This window comes from Cetorhinus maximus, chromosome 29 (assembly GCF_964194155.1).
Source record: "Cetorhinus maximus chromosome 29, sCetMax3.hap1.1, whole genome shotgun sequence".
NCBI classification, from domain to species: domain Eukaryota; kingdom Metazoa; phylum Chordata; class Chondrichthyes; order Lamniformes; family Cetorhinidae; genus Cetorhinus; species Cetorhinus maximus.
Genome location: NC_135907.1, coordinates 3,237,556 through 3,264,874, shown reverse-complemented (window position 1 = coordinate 3,264,874; position 27,319 = coordinate 3,237,556). Strand labels below are relative to the sequence as shown.

General features: G+C 45.1%; 1 protein-coding gene across 2 annotated transcripts in view; it reads left to right on the top strand.

The window, feature by feature from the left end:
• The window catches only part of LOC144669553 (ankyrin repeat and fibronectin type-III domain-containing protein 1-like), a 115,411-nt gene extending 91,460 nt beyond the window's left edge, over positions 1-23,951 (top strand). The window contains exons 14-19 of one of the 2 annotated variants that reach the window (XM_078532036.1): positions 4,671-4,837; positions 6,645-6,795; positions 11,583-11,742; positions 13,901-14,067; positions 17,782-17,989; positions 23,456-23,951. In XM_078532036.1, coding sequence (XP_078388162.1) covers positions 4,671-4,837; positions 6,645-6,795; positions 11,583-11,742; positions 13,901-14,067; positions 17,782-17,989; positions 23,456-23,880 — 1,278 coding nt within the window. In that variant the 3' untranslated portion in view covers positions 23,881-23,951. Of the gene's footprint in view, positions 1-4,670; positions 4,838-6,644; positions 6,796-11,582; positions 11,743-13,900; positions 14,068-17,781; positions 17,990-23,446 lie in introns of both variants that reach the window. The other variant, XM_078532035.1, reaches the window with a different exon arrangement.
• Positions 23,952-27,319: the final 3,368 nt, after the last annotated feature.

The window sequence follows — 27,319 nt, the reverse complement described above, 5'->3', positions numbered from 1 at the left end:
TCTTTAGTTTCTCATTATATCCCTCATTGACCAGATGCCAATTATATTGTTTGTTTCAGCATGGACCTGAATTACAACCCTTAACAACAATCATTAACCCCTGTTAATTTAAGTGGGTTAAAATGGTGCAGCATAAAGTGTTATATTAACAAACTGGATACTCTGCTACCAGAGAACATTAATCCCATTCAGGAATATTTGCTCTGAGCTTCAAGTAACAAAGTTACAGAACCTCTTTACTATTGGATTGACGGTTTTATTGCCCAATCTCACAGAGGAAAACCCTTCTCCCTCCCACCTTCCCATGTTCAATTCTAGAAAGGAAAATAATTAACTCATTAGACTCATCGTTCCCAAAGATCTGATACAATTCACTCTGTCACAGACTCATCTCACCCCATGACTTTCAACAAAAAACTGTTTCAAAGCTTTCCTGTGCCTTCCTCAAAGAAGGATCAGCAGTTGCATATAAAAATAACTCTGGCTTTTTCTCTCCGCTCCCAGCTGTCTTATTAAACTTCTCTACTCTGTACCTCTATCCTCAGTGTTACTAATAAGAGTGAGCTCCTCATTGACTTCTTTGCCGCTAAAGTTGAAAGCAGCCATCCAGCTATCTGTGCTGCCTCCTACCTCACCCAAGACCCATTGGGCAAAATGCTCCCCCTTGCCCTGGCCCTGAAATTGTGTCTCTTTCTCTGTCTCTACTTTCTCTCCCATCTCCCTTCGGGCTCCTTCTGAGCTTGTCTTGGCCATGAGAATGCAGTCCTGCTCCCATGATCCCTTTCTCACTAAACTGCTGACCGCTCAACTTCTTTTCCTGGGGTCCCTCCTAACTCATTGCACCCTCTCCTCAGGCATGGCACCCTCCCTTTCAAAGTCATCACCATTTCACCCCCCTCAAAAAAAACTCACCCTTGGCCCCTCTGTGCTCAGAAATTGTTGACCTATCTCCAACCTCTCATTCTGTTTTTGAAGTTTTTGAAAGTGTTATTGCTTGCTAAATGAGTGTTCATTTTTTCATTCAGCTACATATCTGAATCTCTCCAATTGGGTCACTGCCGCTGACCCTGGACTGAAACAACCCAAATCCAAGTCATTAATGACATACATTGTGACTATAACTGTTGTGCAGTTTGAGTCCTCCTTGACCTCTCAGTGTTCTTTCACTGTTGACTCAATAATTTTCCTCCAACACCTCCTCCTTCCTCCATCTGAACGTCACTGCCCTTGTCTGGTACTACACCTATCCAATCATAGACAGAGCATCTCCAGCAGTGGCTTCTTACCATTACCTCCACAAATTTCCAAAAAATTATCCTCAGCTCCCACCACTACCTACCACCCCTTGGAGGCATCATGCACAGATATGGAGCAGTGTCCATCTGTATATTGATGATATCCAGCTCTACTTCTCCATCCCTTCTCTTGATTCCTCCTCTATATCTGTGCTATCAAACTGCTTGTCCCACATCTAGTCCTGGAAAGGCTACAGTTTCCTCTAGCTAAACATTGAGAAGACTAAAGTCATTGTCTTCAGCCCCTGTTACAAGCTCCATCCCCATCCCTAGCTACTGGACCAGATTGAGTGTCCTATTCAGCCATTGAACCTTGTCACAGTGGTGACCTGCATCTACTTTCTGGTATCGTCCACTTAAGCTCATACCTCACCTCATCTGCTGCTGAAACTCTCACCCACACCTTTGTCACCTCCAGACTCAACTATTCCAATGCTCACCTGGTCGGCCTCCTGTCTACCACCCTCCATAAGTTTCAGCTCATTCTGCTACCTGTTTCCTGACTCACCCTAGTCCCGTTCACCTCTCACCCTGTCCATCCTGAACCATGTTGTTCTATCAATGTTGCTTGATACAACTGGTATGACTGGTGATCATTGGACAGGTTGAAGTCCATTGTAACTTTCTGAAGTTGCTGAGGCAGTAACAGCCTCACAATGTAGTCAGTGTTGTAATGTGAGTTCTTTAGATGTGTCAGTGATGAGATCTTGAGACTTGTATATTTAACGTGAACCCTTTATTGTTAACCTTTAACTATTTACAGATCTCAGGTTACTGTCATGCATGGTGCTATTACTTCCATGCAGGCTGGTTCCAGTGTGTTCTGTCTAGACTGTTCTCTCAGTCTATTACCATGTGACTCTATACATCATTACATGGGTGGTATTATTCTCCATATCTTCTAGTTCCTCACCCTTCAGTGTCGGATTTACATTTTCCAATCTTATTTCTGTCTTTGCTTTCTCTGTCTGCAACAGAACATTGTCCTTGTCCTTCAGTTTGGATTCACTGTTGGCCAGGTCTGCCTCCGGGAAGGTCTTATCTTGTTTCAGTTCTGTAATTGTGCTACACTTGACTTCATTATCCGCTCGCAGTTCGGAAAATTCCATGGTTTTTCCTTTCAATGCCTCCTCTTTTCCATTCAACTGCTTCTTCAGCTCTTCAGTCTGTTTCATGTAGGTTTCAGCTTCCTCCTGGAATATGGAACATTGCTGAGTCTTCTCTGCCAACTGGTTCTTCGCTTGTTCAGAGTGACAATACATTCATTTTGCTTCTTTTCATAATTTTCCAGAGGAATAAACTTTGACCAAAGGGATTCTTGTAACGTGTGAAGATCTTTCAACAAGTTTTTCTTTTCTTTGCGAAGCTTGCTTGCTTCACCTTGAGTTTTCCTGTAACTCAGCAGAGTCTCTTTGAGTTTCTCCTGCTGTGCTTCCATTCTGCTGTTTAAGACAGTCTTCATTTCTTCATATTGCTAAATGGTTAGGCATTCCTTTTGCATTTGATCTTGAAGGACAATCAGTTGTTCTTTCAACTGTTGCCAACTCACTCTGGGCTTTAGTGCGTTGTTTTATTGCTACTGATATTTCCAACGCAGCTTTGTGTGAAGTAATATTCATCGTCCTTTTTAGCTCCTCATGTTGTTCCATAGCTACATATTGATTCTTCAAGGAGTCTTTTAGTGCTGCAATTCTTTGCATGCCTTTTCTGCCTGCTATTTTGTTTAGCTGTACATCTGGTTGAGTTTTCCCAACTCCTGCTTTGATTTGCCAACTATGGAATTGAGGGTTATTTCCTGCGCTTTTGTGCTTTCGGGCTCTGTGGCGATTGTGGCTGCTTTTGTTTTTGAGCTCCTAAACTTTTAAGGTAGGAGTATTGCTTTTCTCTGTGATTCTTTCCTTTTTCTCTCTAGGTCCTGTGAACTTTGCACTTTGGGTGTTTCGGCAGGCGCGCTTTTTTTGTACTTAAAGCTGCAGTGCTTCTTGCCATTGGTCTGCTTGCCTTTTCCTATATGTTCCTTCAGAACAGCAGCAATTCTCTTTCTTTTAAACTCTAAAGGGACTTTTTTTTTACTGTGCTCTGCAGTTTTTCCTCTTTACTCTGCCAGCCGAATTTTTTTTAACTTTAGTGCAGCAATGACCACCACTGCTGCACTCTGCTGAGCCCTGGAACCACCACCCATTCTCTAACATAAGTACAGCTTCTTATTTGTATTTTTGCTCACTATCCCGTGAACTGAGTCACTCAGGTTCTTGCAATTTTCTGTAGTGGACTTCCACTCACACTGTGGATTCCTCACTTCCAAGTCTCCTGAAGCTTCTTCAACTTTTTCATCAAGTTTTCTTCTTAGTTGCACATCCCTCTAGTTAGGCTTCAGTTGCCTTTAGTGTTTCATACCTTGAGATGCTGTTCTGGGTTCATACATTCAGCTGCCACCTTTCATAACACTCCAGATCACCGTGTCAGATTGTGGTAGCATCTCTGATGTGATATCTTGTAGAAGCGACTACCGCTACCAGCTGTGTTGTACTATGCTGATAGTGCTGATATCCCACCGTTGCCAACCAAGTTGTAATAGGTGCATGGTGGTGTCTTAGTGATGAGATCTTGAGGCTTGTATATTTAAACATGAACCCTTTATTGTTAACCTTTAACTATTTACAGATCCCATGTTATTGTCATGCATGGCGCTGTTACTTCCATGCAGGCTGGTTCCAGAGTCTCTAGATTGTTCTTTCAGTCTACTACCATGAGGCGCTGTACATAATACCGTGGGCGGTGCCATTCTCCAATTCCACATTAATCCTTGCTCTGCTGAGCACCTTTACATTACAATGGCATGTGGGCACATACAACATCATACAACGGTCGGTAACTATGTCACTCCCAGGAACGGATATGGATTCCCCTCCCCAGGGAACGGGTGGGATACGGACACATTCCACCAGTGCCTCCCCTCCTCCAGAATGGGCAGGTATAGATTCATTCTGCCGCTTGATATTAAATTGGACCCCCCCGATGTTTGGAATCTATTCCGAGCTTCAGTATCCTGGATGTAACTGCGCCTCCTGTGAATTGATGCCATGTGTGTGCAGCTGATATACAAATTGGCAGCTTCATCCTAAACCCCCGCCTCCAGTCAGGAGAAGGTGAATCCATGATCTTACACCAGTTGGTGTTACAGGGTAAAGATTAAAACAGGCATACTGGCCCATCAGCTAGGATCCTCTTCCGGTGAGCTGGTTTATAATGAGCCCTGCATATTCTCCTGCCCAGGAAGAGTTTGTGGAGTGGGTGGGGTGAAGGGCTCTCTCATTTATTTGTTAACAAGAATAAGCCGCCCACATTGACCCTTTTATTTTTGTTCTTCTCCAGGACAAACTGGACTATCACCTGAGAATCAACCAGACCTTACCTCCAGGCCTCTACCTCGGTTACCTAAAACTCTGCAGCTCTGTGGATCAGATTAAAGTCCTCGTCCCTTACAGGGTGCCCAACATTCTCTGTCACACCAAGATTCGGGACAACAAAAATGTATCCAGGTATTGGGAATGATCGAGATTTTCCCCATTATAATTTTAGGCCGTCAGTTCCTCAATTGGAACCTCTTTTTTTTAAATCCATTTTTCTTTCATTCTGATATTGATGCCACCTCCTTTGATTGTCCCATGGTGTGTCGGTTCCTCATGCTCTCACCTTAGTTGCTGCCCACCCACTTCCTGTCCCATCATAAGGCTGAGCCTATTGTCTGGACAGTGTTTCCCCGTCCAAGATCCCAGCATTGGGTTGCCTAACCAAGTGGAATCGCCTGGACACTACTCCCAGCAACCCAGAATCCAGCAATTGGCTAATGGAAAGTGTTTCTGCTTTTGGAGGGGTTGAAGTGTGGACAGACATGATGAATGACCAATGGTGGCAGTGGTGAGGGCAGGGTAGTTAGTGGGTAGGAGGGTCATGTGACCCACCAGAGTTGGCAACATTACCTCAATGGCTTGGACTCCTTCTGGCTGACTGGGGACTCTTCCTTTGGCCGGACACAGCTCCTAGTGTTCACTGAGTTGAGAAACATGGGGTTTTTCAGTTTGTGCTGTATGCTCCTGAGAGATTGGAGAATCTGTAAGACTGCTTTAAATTGAATTGCAAAAATAGGACAAGGGCCATAGCTTCAACCCAGTAAAGGCAACTGTAGGGCTGATATCAGGAAGATCTTCGTACAGAACCAATAACATTTGGAAGAAAGTTACAAATAGAGTGATGGAAACAAAATCCCTGGAATCATTTCAGGGGCAATTGGATGTTGCATTTGGGGAACTTTGGGTCATTTTAGACAAAGGAACCAAGATGGACCAAATGACTTTTCTTATCCTGCGAATTCGTGCATCTTGTTCTATTGTCTGGGTTCTCAATGGTATCCCTTCATATTGTGGTTGTGTAGCGGTAATGTCATTGGACTGGTAACACAGAAACCCAGGCTAATGCACTGGGGACATGGGTTCAAATCCCACCGCAGCAGCTGGTGGAATTTAATTTCAGTTAATAATTCTGGAATTAAAAGCTTGTCTCAGTAATGGTGACCATGACAACCATCAAACCCATCTGGTTCACTAATGTCCTTTAGGGAAGGAAATCTGCCATCCTCACCTGGTCTAGCCTACATGTGACTCCAGACCCACAGCAATGTGGTTGACTCTTAACTGCCCTCTGAAATGGCCTAGCAAGCCACTCAGTTAAAGGGCAATTAGGGATGGGCAACAAGTGCTGGCCTTGCCAACGACACCAATATCCCATGAAAGATTAAAGATCCCTCTATTACTTAAGATTTGTTAATGTTGAGCTTATGAGCTCACAGGTTGAACTGGTACATAAACTCCTTTTTGGCGTTGTTTTAATGCTGTCATTATGCGATATATTTGCATTTATCCCCAGACCACCTGCCCACAGATGACTTGGCCTAGACAATCACCCCCAGTTAACCTACCCCTCTCACCACCAGCCAACATAACTCCAGACAACCTAATCCAGACAGGTTGTCCTCTGGGGAATCCTCTGATCTCTCTGCATCGCTTCCCAAGGCACTGCAGATGAAACTGGCAGATCAGTGTATGACAAGATATGTCACAAGTACTGTGCTGCAAAGGTATAAAGAAAACAGGCTGTTGCATTAGGCAGTCTGTGTCAAGTATCTACACAGCAATTTCAATCTAACGCAAAAGAACAAGAATGCTGCCACCTCTCACTCCGTCGATTCAGCAATTGTATTTACCGGCTTGCTTCACAGTGCCAGCAGACGAACAGTGCATCTCGGTCTAGACTCCGGTGACATATCTCATCCCATTTTGCTGATTACAGGGAGGAGTGGGAGTGGTTACGAAATGTGTCATCTCTGACGGATTCCGTCGCCACAGAGGGAAACGCAGGGCGCTCAGTGTGCTCTTTCCTAGATGGCCTACGTACAGCTGTGAAAAGCCTCCTTCAGCAACTGGACATGCCTCTTGGTCAGGTAACAACACTGCCTACAATTTACACATTGCGACAACAACCTCCTTTAGCATTGGACAGTATAGCTACTTCAAACGCTGTCGGTTTGAATGGGAAATACACAGTAGGTCTGTCAGCACCTGATAAGAGGGATACACCTTCAACCCACCTTCAGTAGGGAACTGGCACAAAATACCCCCGAAATGATTCAAACCATCTTTTCTCCTGAAATCGGGAACTCTCTCCCCCTTAAAAAAAGGGCTGTTGAGGCGGGAGGTCAATTGAAACTTTTAAAGCTGAAATTGATGGATTTTTATCAGGCAAGTGTCTAAAGGGTTATGGAACTAAGGTGGGTAGACAGAGTTAAAATGCAGATTAGCTGTGATCTAAGTGAATGGTGGGAAAGACTCAAGAGGCTGAATGGCCTCCACCTGTTCCTACATTCTCTTCGAGTGCTGATGGACTTGTTCTGTATTTCCAGAGTTTTCCATTGTCAGATTTTAGGGATTTGGATTTTTTTTTTAATCCTCATTGCCCTTTGACCCTGGTCCTGAAGTTCACTCTAATCCAGGCTTGAGTAACCTCTTCGCTCGGAGGGCCAAATTTCGAATTTTCTCTCGTTTGAGGGGGAGGGGGTGTGTGTCCAAGCACAAGTTTTGAAAAGGAAAGGGAACTGGCTTAGAGGAATGGAAATTTATCTCACTGTCGCTCCAAACAGCACAAATCTTCATCGCTATAATCAAGCTGCAGATGAGAAGACTAACTTATCACTTTACCTTCTGCACACCGCATTCAGCACTGATTCAGTGAGACAACTGGCATTTCACTTGATGTTCCTCCCAGCATAAGAACCCGATGCCTGCCCATGGACCCGATGTAGCACCATGGAGTGTCCCAGACCCGATTCCCATCTCTCAGCGGTGATCCTGATGCTGCATTCCTGTCCAGCCTCTTCATGTGTAGGACCACATTTCCATTCCTCCCTCGCTCGCCAGTGTCTCTGTGCACAGCTTCTGGGAGGAAAGGGAAACAGCCGGATGATTTGAAATTTATACCCAGTAACAGAAATCTGTATCTTTTATGAGCAGGGTTTACATGAGGAGACTAATTTAATCCCTTTACCTTTTCTACACCACAGTGAACAAGGATTCAGTGAAACAACTGATATTGCTTCTGCTTACACCAGAAGTCGATGTCCGCCCTCACACTTGAGATGCCGATATGGAGTATTCCAGAAGGATGCTCGTCTGTCAGTAGCGATTGTGATTTGGACTTGGTGCTTTTCATTTGTGAACAGTGCTGCTCGCTGCAACATGTGCTGCCAGACAATGTACTGAAGCGACGGACATGTCTTGATAGGTTTGGGTAGGAATCAGAGGGAACATAAAAGCTCTCTTCAGGGCACTGTCATTCCGTATCTCACTTAGCTCCATCTTGAACACCTCAGCGGCATCAGCCCCAAATGGATCTACAAAGAGTTTCACCTCGTCCCTGTGCCCCCTGAAATCCACAAGTCTGTGCTTGAATTCATCTCTCAAGCCACTGATCAGTGCAGCACACTTATCATGGTCCACTCTGTCATCATGGTCCACTCTGTCAGCATGCCTGGTGGAGAGCGTTGAGAGATGGACAACTTTCTTCATAGCCAGCTTGTTTCTGAAGCAATTCCAACTTCTGAAAGGACGCATGGACGTGCTCATACAGTCCGTTGACAAACTGATCCTTTCCCTGCAGTTTCACATTCAGGCCCACAAGAAGCCTAGTGATGTCGACTATGAATGCCAAGTCATTCAGCCATGCATCATCATGCATGAAGCTCACATCTTTACCTGTTTGTCATGAAGATTTTTATCTCTTCAAGTAGTGCCCAGATTCTGGCGAATGTGGCCGCTTTGCTGAGCCAGCGGACCTGGCTGAATTAAATGACGTCCTCATGCTGTGAGCCTACCTCTGTCAGAAAGCCTCGGGACTGTCTCTGATTAAGCCCCTTGGACCTGATGAAATTGACTGTTGAGGGAACCTTCTCCATCATATGTTTCATCTCCAGGGTCTTTGCATGCGGCTGCTCTTGGACGATGCAGTGATGTGTGATAGCTTCTTGAGGCAATGATTTGAGCATCAGACTGACGAATCCATTGTGCTTTCCTCTCACCGAAGGAGCTCCATTGGTTGTCAGGCCGCAAAGTTTGTCCTCTGGAAGACTGAATTTTATCAAGGCACAGAGCACTTCATGGAAAATGTCTTGGCCTGTTGTTGTGCCTTTCATTGGACAGAGTTCAGCAGTTCCTCAATGACTTTGAAAGTTTTCATAACCCCTCTTGCAAAGATTATGAGTTGAGTAATATCACTCACATCCGTGCTTACCGAGTCCCAGACTGCAAAACTCACAGGCATTGAGTCTTTTGGCTAGGGAACTCTGAATGTGGCTGCTTGGTCATTCACTCTTCTAGCAATGCTCTGGTACGAAAGGCTAGTTCTCTCTACCATTGACCATTTATCAGGGCGCACCACAGATGCAAAATAGGCCCAAGCAGTCTTTCACAAATTTCCCATCAGACAATGGTTTCCCTTTCTTGGCTATCGCTTCAGCAATTAAAAAAACTGAAATTGCTCGGAAGCCTAGTTTGCAGCCTTGAAGAGGGATCGCTGCCTGATGATGTTTTGCTTCAGTGATTTCACCCGGTCGATTCTCGCCTGACCTCTGACGCTGTCAAATCTGCCCGCGTGTTTTGTAAGATAATGCCACTTGACGTTGTCTTCCTTGAAGACGGCTATCTTCACCTGGCATATCAGGCACATTATGGACCGTGGTGCTCAACAGTAAAGAAGTCATCGGTCCAGGAGGCTTTGAAGACTTGGCCTTCCTAGTCCACTCTCTTTCTCCTCTCCTTTTTCCTTTCTCGCAGAGGGTCCTGAGGGGCTCGCCATCATTAATCAATAGCTATTGTGATGGGGAATGGTGATAATCAACTGTCCTGGAGTGGGAATGTTGCTTTTCTAAATCACCCAAGGGAGTAAGCGCAAGCCAAGTGATCACTGTAAAAGGATAGGGAAAAAGTATATTATAAACAGTGGTAGGAAAAAGCACAGCATTATAGCCAGCGATAAAGTTCTCAGTAAATCCCCCACCTTTCCCCTCAAAGATAGCAGTGGCAGGGCCTGATTGAGGAATCTCCCCATCCCTTTTAGCATTGCCCCCCCACCCCCAGGCCCTGCTCTGCCCTTCCCTCCACAAGAGGCAACAAGGCCCAGCTCAGCCCTGATCAAATTCACGGTGAGACCACCTGAGGTCCCGCCCCGCCAGCTCCAAGAACGGGGTGAAAAATAAAATGGAGCCTGCCTGAGGTGCAGGGGCCACCATCACTGAGCATCTCCCTCCAGTGAAAACTAAAATTGAGGCCGCCCGAAGCTTCATGAGTTCCGGGGCTCCGGAGTTCAGGGCCAAGGTTGAGGTCGAGGCCGATGTCACCCAGCCTGCCAGCTCCAGTCGTCGCCCCCACCCCCCCCCCATCACCAAAGCTCTGAGCACCCCCACACCTAGCACCCGTACCCTGATGAACTTACCTGTGGCTCTGAGCTCCCCAGCCAGAAACGGAGATATCAGAATCCTACCTGACAACTGGACACTTGTCCAGTCACAGGCTGGTTCCACCCCAGATGGGCTGCTGATAGGCCCACTAGTGGCTGCCTATGAGTAGCCAATGTAGGGTGGAACCAGCCTATGATTGGATGAGCAGGCTCTGAGCATTTCTCAAAATTCTGTCTGGGAATAAGAATTCTGCCTTGGCCGGTTGACTCCAACAACATGGCGGGCCGGATGAAAATGCCTTGGGGGCCGCATTCTGCCCGCAGGCCAGGCCTTGGACAAGCCTGCTCTAACCCAACCTGACAACAATAATACAAACAGGTATGAGGTTGGCCATTTGATTCAGAATGGTCACCAGTTAGGAGGAATGGAAGTGATACATTCCCTTTCTGAGATTGAATATTTTTGGGTTAGAGGGAACCTGTGTTCTTTTTAAATAGTCATGAGATGTGGCAATCAGTAGCAAGCTCAGCATTTATTGCCCATCTCTAGTTGTCCTTGAGAAGGTGGTAATGGCTCCTCTTGAACTGCTGCAGCCCATGTAGTGATGGTACTCCCAAAGGGGTATTAGGGAGGGAGTTCCAGGATTTTGGCACATGAACAATGAGGAATGGTGATATATTTCCAATTCAGGATGGCGTGTGACTTGGAGGGGAACTTTAGAATGATGGTGTTCTTCTAAGTGGTGGAGGTCACTGGTTTGGGAGGTGCAGTTGAAGGAGCCTTGATGAGTTGCTGCAGTGCATCTTGTAGATGGTATACACTGCTGCCACTGTGCGTCAGTGGTGGAGGGAGTGAATGTTTAAGGTGGTCAATGGGGTGCCAATCTAGTGGCTGCTTTGTGGTGGTGTCAAGTTTCTTGAGATTTAGAGTGTAGGTAGTACTGATCAAGCAGTTTGCTTTGTCCTGGATGGTGCTGAGCTTCTTAAGTGTTGTTGGAGCTGTACTCATCCAGGCAAGTAGAGAGTATTCCATCACACTCCTGACTTGTGCCTTGTGGACAGTGGACAGGCTTTGGGGAGTCAGGAGGTCAGCTACTCGTTGCAGAATTCGCAGCCTCTGACCCGCTCTTGCAACCACGGTATTTATGTAGTTGGTCAGGGTGAGTTTCTGGTCAACTACTATCAATCATACCTGTTTGTGCCGCTGTGTCACTCGCATTCAACTTGGGCATGGAGACTTCCGAGCAGAACTGTAACCTGAAATTTTTTCTCGGTTTTTAGGCTGTAGATTTTCGTCTGTACACACAGGAAGTGCTGGAGTTTGGAGAGACGGTCTCCTTCCTTTTATTGCTGCCTCCCTCAGATGATGTGTGTTCGGCCCCAGGACAGGATGGACATCCCTCTGGGTTTCTTACCCTGCCACTTCAGATCTTCGAGCTTGGTGGGTAAGGCCATTGGGAACTGATTTATATTCACATATAACATAGGAACAGGAGGAGGCCATTCAGCCCCTTGAGCCTGTTCCACCATTCAATTGAAACATGCTTCTTAGCTTCCTTTGTTCCATAACCTTTAATACCCAAGCCCAACATGAAGTCATAAAATGTTGAATTTTTTAGATGCCCGAGATACGTTTATGCAGCACTAGATGGATCAACACAAGATCTTCCTCATCTGTAGGCTCCACTTCTCAATCTTTCTCTGAGCCAGGAACTTTTTATATTAAGCGATTTTTGGCAGTTTCAATGCAGTTCATGGTGCACATGGGCCTATAGCAAAGAAAAATCCCTAATTTGGGCATTCCACCCAGGAATTCTGGATGTTCAACGTGGAGAAGAGAAAAATGTTATCCTAGTCCAGTATGGAATGCTGTCCCGGAAGTGGGGAGTGAGACACATTTGTTGGGGTGGGGTTGAGGGAGCTTTATCTTGCAGCTAACCATAGTATATTAAAGTTGACTTCACTTCAAAAGTACTTGATCAGCTGTGAAGCACCATGGGGACACCCTGAGGTTTTGAAAGGCGCTCTATAAATGCGAGTCTTTCTCATCTCTCAATCTGGGGTGAATGAAATTGGGAAAAATATTTGAATCAGTCCCACTGACCTCATTCTCAAAACAAAATTGAAGAAAAACTAGTTAATAGATATGTTGCTATACAACATCCTTATGTAAATTCTGGCAAGTCTAGAACTGGAGTCGCAGTTTCAGGTTAGGGAGTTGGCCATTTTGGACTGAGATGAGGAAAGATTTCTTCACTCAGAGAGTTGCAAATCTTTGGAATTCTCTACCCCAGAGAGCTGTGGATGCTCAGCCGATGAGTATATTCAAGACAGAACAATTCATTGTAAACACTGAGAGAATCAAGCGATATGAGAATAGGGCAGGAAAGTGAAGTCAATGAAGAGAATCAGCCATGATTTTCCGGAAAGATACCAGGCTTAAAGGGTTGAATTAGGAGGACAGGTTGCATGGACTAACTTGTGTTCCCTTGTGAATAGAGGGTTAAGAGGAGATCTAATTATGATGTTTAAGATGATCAGAGGAGTTGAAAAATAGGAACTTAGGGACAAGGGTAGGTCATTCAGCCACTTGAGTCTATTCCGCTATTCAACTAAATCATGGCTGATCTGTATCTTAATTCCATCTACCCACCTTTGCACAAGCATGTGCTGAATGGTCTCCTGTGTTGTATCCATTCATTCCAGCTTCATGACACTCAATGTTGGTTCATTAATGCCAATTTCACCATATTGTCCCAATTATTTCATTGTCAGTGTGTGATGTTCCTTTAAGCGGGTTTAGATAGTCTTATTAATGTAAATGCAAAACACAGTTAAATACTGTTAATTTCCTTAATTATTATTTTTAACTAACACATCCTGGTACAGTCAACAGTAGCTAAACTCATAGGTCATTCCATATGTAGAAATCCAATGTGTCTCTCTCATCACGATCATACACACCATATAGAATTCCAAATAGCACCACCTCTGTATAGAATTCCACACATCACCACTGTATAGAATTCCAAACAGCACCAACATATAGAATTCAAAACAGCACAATTGTATAGAATTCAAAACACCACCACCATTTGGAATTCCAAACAGCGCCACTGTATAGATTCCAAATAGCACCAACATATAGAATTCTAAACACCACCACTATATAGAATTCCAGATAGCACCATTATATAGAATTCCAAACATCACCACTGTATAGAATTCAAAATAAAACTACCATATAGAATTCCAAACAGCGCCGCTGTGTAGAATTCAAAACAAAACCACCACATAGAATTCCAAACATCGCCAACATATAGAATTCTAAACACCATCCCCACATAGAATTCCAAACAGCACAATTGTATAGAATTCAAAACACCACTGTTGTATAGAATTACAGGCAGCCACCACTGTATAGAGTTCAAAACAAAACCACCTTATAGAATTCCACACAGCACCACCATATAGAATTCAAAACACCGCCACTGTATAGAATTCAAAGCACCATCGCACAAAATAATTTCTCCTTTCTTGTTCATTAATATTTATAAGGATAATACATTCTATTAACCTCTAACAATTGGTCATTACAGTGCATTTCTCCACCTATGAGCAGGAGCTCTTCACAAAGTACTGCCAGACTTCAATTCTATTGGAACTTGACTCATTGCTATCCCAGCAAGCTTTGAGGGAAGCTATAGATAACACTGAATTGATCGAAGCAAAGGAGAAACACGGCCAAATTACAGACCTCATTCAGGTAACTGGTGCATTAAGCGTTATGTTCCATCACCAGTGATGGTAATGATAGGGGAGGTGTTGGCCTAGTGGTATTGTCACTGGACTGGTAATCCAGAGAGCCAGGGTAATGGCTGGGGACCTGAGTGCTGGAAGTAAAAGTCTAATGATGACCATGAAACTATTGTAGATTGTCTTAAAAACCCATCTGGTTCACCAGTGCCCTTTACGGAGGGAAATATGCCATCCTTACCTGGTCTGGCCTACATGTGACTCCAGATCCACAAGAATGTAGTTGACTCTTAAATGCCCTCTGAAATGGCCTGGTTATATCACCACCTAGTTGAATCGAACCGCTAAAAAGCCAATAAAAAGGAATGAAACCAAATGACCACCCGGCATTGACCAAGGCACAGGAAATGACAATGGCAAACCCAGCCCTGTCGACCCTGCAAAGTCCTGCTTACTAATATCTGGGGTCTTGTGCCAAAATTGAGAGAGTTTGTCTCACAGACTAGTCAAGCAACAACCTGACATAGTTATACTCATGGAATCAGACTTTACAGATAATGTCCCAGGCACAACCATCACCGTCCCTGGGTATGTCCTCTCCCACCAGCAGGACAAACCCAGCAGAGATGGGGGCACAGTGGTATACAGTTGGGAGGGAGTTGCCCTGGGAGTCCTGAACATCGACTCCAAACCCCATGAAATCTCATGGCATCAGGTCAAACATGGGCAAAGAGTCCTCCTGCTGATTACCATGTACTTCCAACCACCCTGTTAGCTGATGAAGCAGCACTTTTCCTGTTGAACACCACTCAGAGGAAGCACTGAGCATGGCAAGGGCGCAGAATGTACCCTGGGTGGGTGACTTCAATGTCCATCACCGAGAGTGGCTCGATAGCACTACTACTGACCGAGCTGGCCAAGGCCTAAAGGACAGAGCTGCTAGACTGGGTCTGCAGCAGGTGATGAGGGAACCAGCAAGAGGGAAAAACACACTTGACCTCATCCTCACCAACTTGCCTGCCGCAGATGCATCTGTCCATGACAGTATCGGTAGGAGCAACCACCACACAGTCCTTGTGGAGACAAAGTCCCATCTTCACAGTGAGGATACCTCCATTGTGTTCTGTGGCACTACAACCATGCTAAATGGGATAGATTTCAAACAGATCTAGCAACTCAAGACTGTTCATCAATGGACCATCAGCAGCAGTAGAATTGTACTCAACCACAATCTGTAACCTCGTGGCCCGGCATATCCCCCACTCTACCATTACCATCAAGCCAGGGGATCAACCCTGGTTCAATGAAGAGTGCAGGAGGGCGTGGCAGGAGCAGCACCAGGCGTACCTAAAAATTAGGTGTCAACCTGGTGAAGCTACAACACAGGACTTCTTGCGTGCCAAACAGTATAAACAGTGATGGACAGCTATGTGTTTCCACAACCAACGGATCAGATCTGCGCTCTGCAGTCCTGCCAAATCCAGTCATGAATGGTGATAGACAATTAAACAGCTCACTGGAGGAGGAGGCTCCACAAATATCCCACCTCAGTGATGGAGGAGCCCAGCACATCAATGCACAAGATAAGGCTGAAGCATTTGCAACAATCTTCAGCCAGAAGTGCCGAGCTGATGATGCACCTCGGCCTCCTCCCGAGCGCCCCAGCATCACAGATGCCAGTCTTCAGCCAATTCAATTCACTCCACATGATATCAAGAAATGGCTGAAGGCACTGGATACTGAAAAGGCTATGGGGACTGACAGTATTCTGGCAATGGTACTGAGAATTGTGCTCCAGAGTTTGCCGCACCCCTAGCCAAGCTGTTCCAGTACAGCTATAACACTGGCATCTACCTGGCAATGTGGAAAATTGCACAGGGGTGTCCAAAAAGCAGGATAAATCCAACCCAGCCAATTACCACCCCATCAGTCTACCCTCAATCATTAGTAAAGTGATGGAAGGAGTCATCAACAGTGCTATCAAGTGGCACTTGCTTAGCAATAACCTGCTCACTGACGCCCAGTTTGGGTTCCGCTAGGGTCACTCAGCTCCTGACCTCATACAAGCCTTGGTTCAAACATGGACAAAAGAGCTGAACTCCCGAGGTGAGGTGAGAGTGACTGCCCTTGACGTCAAGGCAGCATTTGACCGAATGTGGCATCAAGGAGCCCTAGCAAAACCGGAGTCAATGGGAATCAGGGGGAAAACTCTCCACTGGTTGGAGTCATGCCTAGCACAAAGGAAGATGTTTGTTGTTGTTGGAGGTCAATCACCTCAGTTCCAGGAGTTCCTCAGGGTAGTGTCCTAGGCCCACTATCTTCAGCTACTTCATCAATGACCTTCATTCCATTATAAGGTCAGAAGCAGGGATGTTCACTGATGATTGCACAATGTTCAGTACCATTCATGACTCCTCAGATACTGAAGCAGCCCATGTCCAAATGCAGCAAAATCTGGACATATCCAGACTTGGGCTAACAAGTGGCAAGTAACATTTGTACCACACAAGTGCCAGACAATGACCATCTCCAACAAGAGAGAATCTAACCATCGTCCCTTGACATTCAATGGCATTACTATTGCTGAATCCCCCACTATCAACATCCTGGGGGTTATCATTGACCAGAAACTGAACTGGACTAGCCATATAAATACTGTGGCTACAAGAGCAGGTCAGAGGCTAGGAATCCTGTGGTGAGTAACTCACCTCCTGACTCCGCAAAGTCTGTCCACCATCTACAAGGTACAAGTTAGGGGTGTGATGGAATACTCCCCAGTTGCCTGGATGAGTGCAGCTCCAACAACACTCAAGAAGTTGGACACCATTCATGACATAGCAACCTGCTTAATTGGCACCCCTTCCACAAACATTCCCTCCACCACCGACACACAATGGCAGCAGTGGACCATCTATAAGATGCACTGCAGGAACTCACCAAGGCTCCTTAGACAGCGCCTTCCAAACCCACACCTGCTACCATCTAGAAGGACAAGGACAGTAGATAGATGGGAACACCACCACCTGGAAGTTCCCCTCCAAGCCACTCACTATCCTGACTTGAAAATATACCGTTGTTCCTTCACTGTCGCTGGGTCAAAATCCTGGAACACCTTCCCTAAAAGCATTGTGATGTACATACACCACATGGACTCCAGTGATTTAAGAAGATGGCTCACCACCACCTTCTCAAGGACAATTAGGGATGGGCATTAAATGTTGGCCCAGCCAGCGACGCCTACATCCCATAAATGAATTAAAAATTAAAGGAGCATCAAGCTATCCTTAGATTGATAAGACCTACTCTGTTTCTTTCTATTCCTTCCTCATTCACTCACACTTCCCTTTCTCCCTCCCTCCCTTCCTTTCTCTCCCTCCTTCCTTCTCTCTCCCTCTCCCTTCCCTCTCTACCCCCGCTTTCCCATTCCCTCCTTAGCTCTTCCTTTCCTTTCCCTCCCTTCCCTTCCCCTCTTTCCCTCTACCTCCATTCCTCTTCTTTCCCTCCCCTCTGCCTCCCTTCCCTCCCTTTCCCTCTCTCCCCCTTTCTCCCTCTCCCCCCATCCCTCGCTCTATCCCTGTCCCTCCCTCTTTCTTCCCTTCCCCCTCTCCCTTGCTCTCTCTCTCTCTTTATCCCTCTCTCTTCCTCTCCCTCTCTCTCCATCCCTCCCTTTCCCTCCCTATTCCAAACTATATTTAGTAACAAGCTAGGTTTGTTTCACTTTTAGCAATTGGATGATATTTGGAGGGAGGTTCGTTGGATTACAGATGTTCTACAATACGCTCGGTACAGACAGCCTCCCACTGGGACACCTCTATGCTGGATCCTAGAAATGTCAACCATTGTGGGGTTAAACGAGAAACCAGAACCAGTCACAGATCACCTGAATTCCACTGTCTGTTCTCCCAGTTATGACAGGAAGAAGCAACCTTCAGGTGCGTTTATTAAAAAAGCATGTGGGAAATGGTGGATGCAGTGAATTGTCCTTTACTGCTGGGGCCTAGGTTCAGGGTTAACACATTTACCGAGGACTTTGTTGCCCTTTGTCTTCTGAAATGAGTTTTCCAGCTACTCCGAGGCAGCGTCAGTAAAAATTGCTCCCATCGTTTTAACGCTAGTTTTTGCTACATTTTATAATGATTTCCACCCCTCACTAACTTTCTCCATTCCTCCCTGGTAGGTAATGCCTCTCTACAGCTGCTCCAATATCTCACCGGAGAAATATTTCTTTACGTATGAGTCTAGACAGTGAAAACCAAAACTTGTGAGTGCCTCCTCCTTCTGGAGATGGCAAGTGGAATCTCTTGAGTTGAGTTGATGTGCCTAGTGGCAGGAAATTGGATCCAAGTCCCTGAGACAGACTGAACTGGACCGATCTATAGTTGAGCATTGAAGAAAATCTTTGTATTTACATAGCGCCTTTCATGGCCTCAGGATACCCAGAGTACCATACAGTCAATGAAGTACCTTTTTGAAGTGTAGTCACCGTTGTAATTTAGGAAATGCAACTGCCAATTTGTGCACAGCAAGCTCCCACAAAACAGCAAAGTGCTAATGACCAGATAATCTGTTATTTTGGTGCTGTTAGGGGTTAAATATTGACCAGCCTATCTCATTGACGGAGTCTAGAGGGATAAACCTGTCACTGGGGCTGGGAATCCTCCCAGATGACTTCAAGTAAGCAACAAACCCATGTTTTGATGAGTATTTGTCCCAACTGGATAAGCAATAGGGAGCTTCCTTGCACTCTGTGTTGGTAAACTGTGTGTTATTGATGTCTGCCTTGCCTGCATCCTTACCTCTGAGTCAGTAATTCAGCAAGTCCCACTCCAGAAACTGGAGTACTCGATGCAGGAACGCGACATTAGCAGAGTTTCTGTCTTTCGGATAAGACATTAACCAAAGGCTCTAACTGCCTGTCCTCTCAGGTGAGCCTAAGCCTTTCCGTCACAGGTGTTGAAGAAGAGCAGGGAAGTTCTCCTGGTGCCCTGACCAACATTAATCCCTGGTTAAAATGTGGAACACACTACCACAGGACAGACCCAGGCTTAGATGCTTTCAAAAGGAAACTAGATGATTACATGAGAGGAAAAGGAGAAGGTGCTGAAAGGCTGAGATGAGGTGGATGGAATGGGAGGAGATCCTTGGGAGATTATAAAAACCAGCCTGTTTCTGTGCTGTATATTCTCTGTAACCAATAGCAACAAAACAGATTAACTGGTAATTTAGCTCATTTGTGGGAGCTTGCTATATGAAAATTGGCTACTGCATTTCCTACATTATACAGTGACAACGTCTCAAACTGTACTTCCTTGGTTGTGGTGCTTTGGGACATCCAAGAGCTGTGGAAAGCACTGTATAAATTCATTTTTCACCTCTACCTATAAATCTGTGTCCCTCTTCCACTTTCCCTATATATTTTGTTATATACTCTAACAAAGCCGCCCATCATTTTGAATACCTCTATTAAATCTCCCCTTAACCTTCTCTGCTCCAAGGAGAACAATCCCAGCTTCCGCAGTCTGTCCACATTAACTGAAGTCCCTCACCCCCGTTATCATTCTGGTAAATCTCCTCTGCACCCTTTCTAAGGCAGTGTTTGCTGTAACCCAAGGGTTCCATGAGCATCCCTATAGGATTCCAAGAGTATCCCTAAAGGGTTCCACGAGCAACCCCAAAAGGTTTCCAAAACTCCCTAGATTCGGGGAAGGTCCAATTAAATTGGAAGATAGCAAATACAACTCCATTATTCAAAAAGGGAGGGAGACAGAAAGCAGGAAACTACTGGCCAGTTAGCTTAACATCTGTCGTAGGGAAAATGTTAGAAGCTATTATTAAAGAAGTTATAGCAGGGCACTTGGATAAGTTCAGGGTAATCAAGCAGAGTCAACATGGTTTTGTGAAAGGGAAATCATGTTTAACCAATTTATTGGAGTTCTTTGAGGAAGTAACATGTGTTACGGATAAAGGAGAACTGGTGGATGTACTGTACCTAGATTTGCAGAAGGAATTTGATAAAGTGCTACATCAAAGGTTATTGCGGAAAATAAAAGCTCATGATGTAGGGGGTACCATTTTGGCATGGATAGAAGATTGGCTGGCTAACAGGAAGCAGAGAGTAGGCATAAATGGGTCTTTTTCAGGTTGGCAAGATGTAACGAGTGCCACAGGGATCAGTGCTGGGACCTCAACTGCTTACAATTTATATAAATGACTTGGATGAAGAGATGGATGGGATGGTTGCCAAATATGCTGATGACACAGAGATAGGTAGGCAAGTAAGTTGTGAAGAGGACATAAGGAGGCTACAAAAATTTATTGATAGTAAATGAGTGGGCAAAGATCTAGCAAGTGGAGCATAATGTGGGTAAATGTGAAATTGTCTATTTTGGCAGGAAGAATAAAAGAGAAACATATTATCTAAATGGTGAGAGATTGCAGAGCTCTGAGATGCAGAGGGATCCGGTTGTCTTAGTGTATGAATCGCAAAAAGGCTAGTATGCAGTTTAGCAAAGTAATTAGGAAAGCTAATAGAATGATATCATTTATTGCGAAGGGAATTGAATACAAAAGTAGGGAGTTTGTACTTCAGTTACACAAAGCACTAGTGAGACCACATCTGGAGCACGGTGTACAGTATTGGGTCACCTTATTTAAGGAATAAATTCGTTGGAAGCAGTTCAGAGAAGGTTTACCATACTAATATCTGAAATGGGCAGGTTGTCTTATGAGGAAAGCTTGGACAGGCTAGGCTTGTATCTACTGCAGTTTAGAGAGTAAGAGGCGACTTAATTGAAACATATAAGATCCTGAGGGGCCTTGACAGGGTGGATGTGGCAAGGATGTTTCCTCTTGTGGGAGAATCTAGAACTAGGGGGTCACTATTTAAAAATAAGGGGTCATCCATTTAAAACAGAGATGAGGCGAAATTTTTTCACTCAGAAGTTGTGATTCTTTGGAATTCTCTTCATGAAAAGGCGGTGGAAGCAGGATGTTTGAATATTTTTATGGCAGAGGTGGGTAGATTCTTGGTAAGCGAGGGGATGATAGGCTATTGGAGATAGGCGGGATGCAGATTTGACTTTACTATCAGATCAGCTATGATCTTATTGAATGGCGGAGCTGGCTCGAAGGGCCAAATGGCCTACTCCTACTCCTTGTTCATATGTTCTACGAGTATCCCTAAAGGGTTCCACACAATTTTTCAGGTCTTCCGAAAACTGTACCCAATTTTTCAAGGTATATTGTTCTTATTAATGAAAAATAATCATTGAAATTTTTGTATTTTCGTTCATTCGTTCAATAGCGTTTTACTTTGTTTTAATATTTGTTTCATATATATACGGCAGGAGATGGGGAGGGAGAGAGGGTTGGGGGTTCCACAGAGCTTCACAATATATTATAGGGTTCCTTCACCAGAGAAAGGTTGAAGCCACTTCTGTTACGCCTGGACATCTTTCCTAATGTGCGGTGCCCAGAATTGGACAACAGTGCTCCAGCTGAGGAAACCAGTGTGTTATGAAAGTCTAGCATAGCTTCCTTGCTTTTGTATTCAATGGGGGGAGTCTTAACCAAAGAAAAGGAGTGATTTTGTGTTGGGTGAGGTGTTAACGTCTGAAAAATCTATTTCTGGACTCAAACCTGCTTCCAAGCAGCCCATTTCCAATTTTAACTGAAACTGGGAGGTGGACTGGCTGCCAACCCACTTGGAGGAGGCTGGTGGGAATTTTAAATATGATAATGAGGCTCCGAGTTTCATTGTAATTTTACTTTTCAGCTTTATCTCTGATCAGGCAGGTTCCCATATATCTGGTATTCCAGCAACGTCATTAAGGTGAGGGCTTGGCAGATTCAGGAGGTAAGTGCCTCCTGGACCCAGGCGCCAGTCCGAGAAGCCTCCACAATTGGGCACCTCTCCATGACCTTCACCCACTGAGACCTCAGAACCCTCCACGAGGTTCTGATTCTTCCCCACCCGCCCCACACCGGGTCCTCAATCTCCACCCCCCTATCGCCACCAGGCCTCCCATTCCATCACCCCTCCTCCTGCCGATCTTTCCCTCCAGATCCTTGACCTCCTGCCTCTGAAGCCTATGACTCCTCCCCCATGGGACCCCAGGAGCTGCAGCCCACCTGGTCAACACCCTGCCCCACTCCCCACTCCAATCGACCCTCCCCTCCCCTCTCAATCTTGGTCTTGCCTTTATTACTGGTTCACACATAAGCCTCACTAAAAATATCTGAAAAGAAATCAGGAGTGAGAATGCTTGTTTATTTTTTAACCTCCCTCAGCCTAACACACACAATCCAAGGGCATCACTTAGATACATGAATTTTCTGCACATTCTAACAACTTCTTGCACATATAGTCTCATGGAATATACAGCACTGAAACAAGCCATTCAGCCCAAACACTCCACGCTGGTGTTCATGCTCCACTCAAGCCTTTGCAAGTTTTTCTTCATGGTGGGGGAGACTTACAACAGTTTCTGTTTTGTTGTTGAAATTTCCATTACTTTGATGATCCCAGATTATAGTGTCAGGTAAAATTGAATAGTCTGGGATTATTTTCTCTGGAAAAGAGACGGTTGAGCGGTGACCTGTTCAAGGTCCTTAAAACGATGAAAGTACTGATAGGGTAAACATGGAGAGGATGTCCACTTGAAGGGGAAACCAAAAGGGCCATCAGTATAAGTCATTCATAAATCCAATGGGGAATTCAGGAGAAATTTCATTACCCAGAGGGTGGTGAGAATGTGGTACTCTCTAACGCAGGGAGTGGCTGAAGTGAATGCCATTGATCATTTAAAGGAAACACTGGATAAACACATGAGGGAGAAAGGAATAGAAGGAAATGTTGATAGGGTGGACTGAAGCAGCATGGGAGGAGGCAGATGTGGAGCATAAACAGTTGGACAGAATGGCGAGTAACTTCTGTGTAATTCATGACAGTGTCACTATTTCATAAGAACGTAAGAAATTGGAGCAAGAATAAACCACACGGCCCATTGAGCCTGCTCCGCCATTCAATGCAATCACCTCCCATATCCCTCAATTCCCTGAGACCAAAAATCTGTCTATCGCAGCCTTAAATATATTCAATGATGGAGCATTCACAACCCTCTGGTGTAGAGAATTCCAAAGCTTCAACCCTTCGAGCGAAGAAATTTCTCCTCATCTCAGTCCTAAATTATCGCCCCCCACCCAACTTTGTCCTGAGACTGTGCCCTCATGTTCTAGATTCTCCAGCTAAGGGAAACAACCTCTCAGTGCCTACCCTGTCAAATCCCATCAGAATCTTGTATCTTTCAATGAGACCGCCTGTAATTCTTCTGATTTCCAAAGAATATAGGCCCAATTTACTCAGATTTATCACCTTCAATTTCTTTCAGTTTGTAAAGAAATCACAGATGAAGATGATGTTTTCTGGCCGCTGGAGAGAGACTGCGATTCAGAACTCACCCTGAGCTCCGATCAGCTGGATTCGGTGGGCCCCCAGGGCAGTGAGCACCATGACTCCGGGACAAGCACTGTAATGGACACAGACAGTCAAAACCCACGGCAGCACTTTGCTTTCCACAGGGAGCAACACAGCCACAAGGGAGCTTACAAAGAGTTCCACCGGACTGGGAGCCTGGAATTTACAGAGCGGACACAGAAGGAAGGCAGTCCCTGCAAATTCTGGTCACAGCCAGGATCAATGGAAGAAGGCACAGAGGAGTCTGATCATGAAGGGTCCTACAGCTTCAGCAGTGAGATTGTCCAACACATCAGTCTACCTGAATGCAGTTTGGTTGAGTGGATCAAGACCTCACAGGGGACTTAAGAATCCTGTTACCTTGGACTAACCACTCCGATGTAAAATATTGAAAGCTCTGATTAAAGAGTCATAGAGTATCTTTGAGGGGTTTTTTGAAAAGAGTCGAAGGGTCAGTTGGGTACGGCAGCGAGTTAGGCACCAGCCTGTGCGCCCCAAGACCTGCAGTCCAATCCAGGTGAAAGGGGTTGATTCTCTCTCTGCCGGTGGGGTGAGTGTGGGAAGCCTGCTGGGGACACATCAGTCTGCACTGTAAAACCTCACCCTAACTCCACAGTAGTTGCTTTCTCAATGGTCAAAGGGAAAAGGTTGACAGGTGTGAGGAGTGGAGACAGTCACACCCTGTCCTCCCTTGTCAAGTTGGGAACTGAGGCATGTTTGTGGGGCGGATTTGAGGGAGCTTTGCTCTGTGTCTACCCGAGCTTTCAAAGGGAAGCCAGCGTGTTTTCAGGAATGGGCCCAAGAAGAACCGGATGATCAGTGTTTGAAGAGCAAGTTTCTGATGTCAGTTCATTGTATCATTTATTGATTCCCAACATTTTTAAAGTGACGCTTTAATATAGAACCAGAGAGTGATCAGCACCAAAGGAGGCCATTCAGTCCATTGTGCTTTTGCTATCTCTTTGAAAGAGTCATTCAGTTAGTCCCTACTCTTTCCCCATTGTCCTGCATATTTATCCAAATCCCTTTTGAAAGTTACCATTGAATCTGCTTCCACTGCCCTTTCAAGCAGCACATGTCAGATCACAACAACTCAATTAGCCTTCATGTTGGCCTGGTTCTTTTGCCAGCTACCTTAATATTGGGTCGAGGGGTTTGGAGTCCGCAAACCCTGAGCCCTGGCAATTTGGCCCTCACAGCCCCAGCCAGTCAATGCTGTTTGTGCTTATTCCTTATTTGCTGTTTTGCATGTTGTAGATCTGGAGGTTTGGAAAGGGTTAATGCTGTGCCCTTATTGGTGGATAAATCAGAACACTGGTTAATGTCAACAAGAACAACCTGCAATTATATAGCATCTTTAATGTTGTAAAACATCCCAAGGCACTTCACAGGATCGTTGATCAGACAAAATTTGACACCGAGCCTCATAAAGAGATGTTAGGGCAGGCGACCAAAACTTGAGAAATATATAAATTAATGGGACTATGGTTAGAAACTTCGTAAGTGGTCCCAGGTTCCAATATTCAGCTCTTCAGGGATGTGTCATCACCTAATGTTGGATATGAATTTTTCTCCACACCTTGTATTATTCCCCATTCACAGTGGCACGTGCCCAATCACAGGACTCACCTAATGATGCTGTATAATGGGCAAAGTGTAGGCCAGGGACACTCAGGCTGTACGCAGGTATGACAGACTGTATACAGCTGTAATAGACTGTGTACAGGCGTGGCCAACTGTGTACAAGGATGACAGACTGTGTACAATTGTGACAGACTCTGTACAGGTACATCAGGCTGTATGCAGGTATGACAGACTGTGTACCAATATGACAGATTGTATACAGGTACATCAGGTTGTGTACCGTTTTCTTGTACCATCTAAAGTTATATGAGACTGTGTACAGGTATATCATACTGAGTACAGGTATATCAGGCTGTGTACAATTTTGTCACACCATGTACAAGTATGTCAGGCTGCATACAGTTTTTTCATACCATGTACAGGTATATCAGGCTGTGTATAGTTTGTCACACCGTGTACAGGTGTATCAGGCTGTGTACAGTTTTTTCATACCATGTACAGGTATGTCAGGCTGTGTACAGTTTTGTCACACCGTGTACAGATACATCAGACTGTGTACAGTTTTTTCATACCATGTATGTCAGGCTGTGTACAGTTTCGTCACACCGTGTACAGGTATAGCAGGCTGCCTCCCCACCCCAGTTGTGCATATCACCAAGAACATGCCAAAAGTGAGGAAAATTGCAGGAGTGAGCAGCTCTTTAAAGGCTGCTGGGGAATTTTAATGAGATGTGCCTGTTACGTTTTTGGATTTAGCACCTCAGACAATTCCCATAGAAAAGCCTTCAGTCCCTATGATCCAGAAAACATGCCTAATAGTTCAGCAACAGGGATTATACTGAAAACTCCTGCTGTTGTGATTTAGTTACTGATTAAAATAGGTGTTCTCATGTGATCTTCACAAAGCAGCAGAATAAGAAAGAAAGACACATATTTCACAACCTCAGGATGTCCCAAAGCGCTTTCCAGCTAATTAAATATTTTTCGAAGCGTAGTCATTGTTGTAATATAGGAAACGTGGCAGCCAATTTGCACACAGCAAGGTCCCGCAAACAGTAATGTGATAATTACCAGATAACCTGTTTTAGTTACATTTATTGAGAGATAAATATTGATCAGGACAACTCCTCTGCACTTCCAAGAGATCTTCTATACCCACCTGAAAGGGTAGATGGGGCCTTGATTTAACATCTCATCTTAAAGACAGCACCTTCAGCCTAGATATTGTTCTCAAGTCTCTGGAATTGGGCTTCAACCCACAAGCTTCTGATTCAGAGGCAAGAGTTCTACCCACCAAACCACACAGGCTGCAGCTGAGTCTATAAACTGCCCATCAGTTGTTTGTTTTACAGATCACTCGGGAGTCCAAGTTGCTGTGGCAACTTGCATTTTTCCATTCATGTTGTAGTCTGGAGCTATGGATAGTGATGGGTAGAGGCTCCAATGTTCTTCCCATCACATGGCTGACCAAGAATCTCTCCCACTTTTATCACCTACCATTGGCCTGTGTTGGAAAGATTTGAAGGTTAATACTCAATCTGTTTGGCCGCGTTATGAACTCACCTTCCTTGGCCATCAAGTTCTGGAGTGGGACTCAAACCCAGAGCTTTTGGCTCAGAGGCAGGGACACTACCCACTGCACCACAAGACCTCCACCAGAAGTATTAATCAGTAAATAGATAAATGAGGAGAAGAAATGGCACAATATAGATCTACAATTGATACAAGCCTATTTATAACAACATTGAGGGTTATTGGAAAAGAACAGGGAATTAATTGATAGCTCTCAGAGAGATAGCAGAGGCACAATGGGCCAAATGGTCTCCTTCTGTGCTGTATCATCCGCTGATTCTTGCAAAGAAAGTTGCAGCATAAATGGAACCACAAATAAGAGTTTTGGAATTTGACCCGTCCCAGCGACCACTTGAGACTGGTGCTGGGACCTCCTAATCATCCAGGACAGTAACCAGCCATCACCCACGGTATTCCTTGGCTCTCCACGTGTTTGGGGTGAGAAATCGGGTTTCACTGACACTGCTTGAGGAAGAGGTTCAACCTGCTGACAGACACATCAGGGAAATGCTTCTAAACACAGAAATGGCTGGAAGAGGTACAGAGAAGGGGCTCTGGCTTCTTAGATGCCTCCTTGGACCCTCTGGTCTAGGCAATTGGCAGCAGGAGGCAAAAAGCAGAATACTCTCAT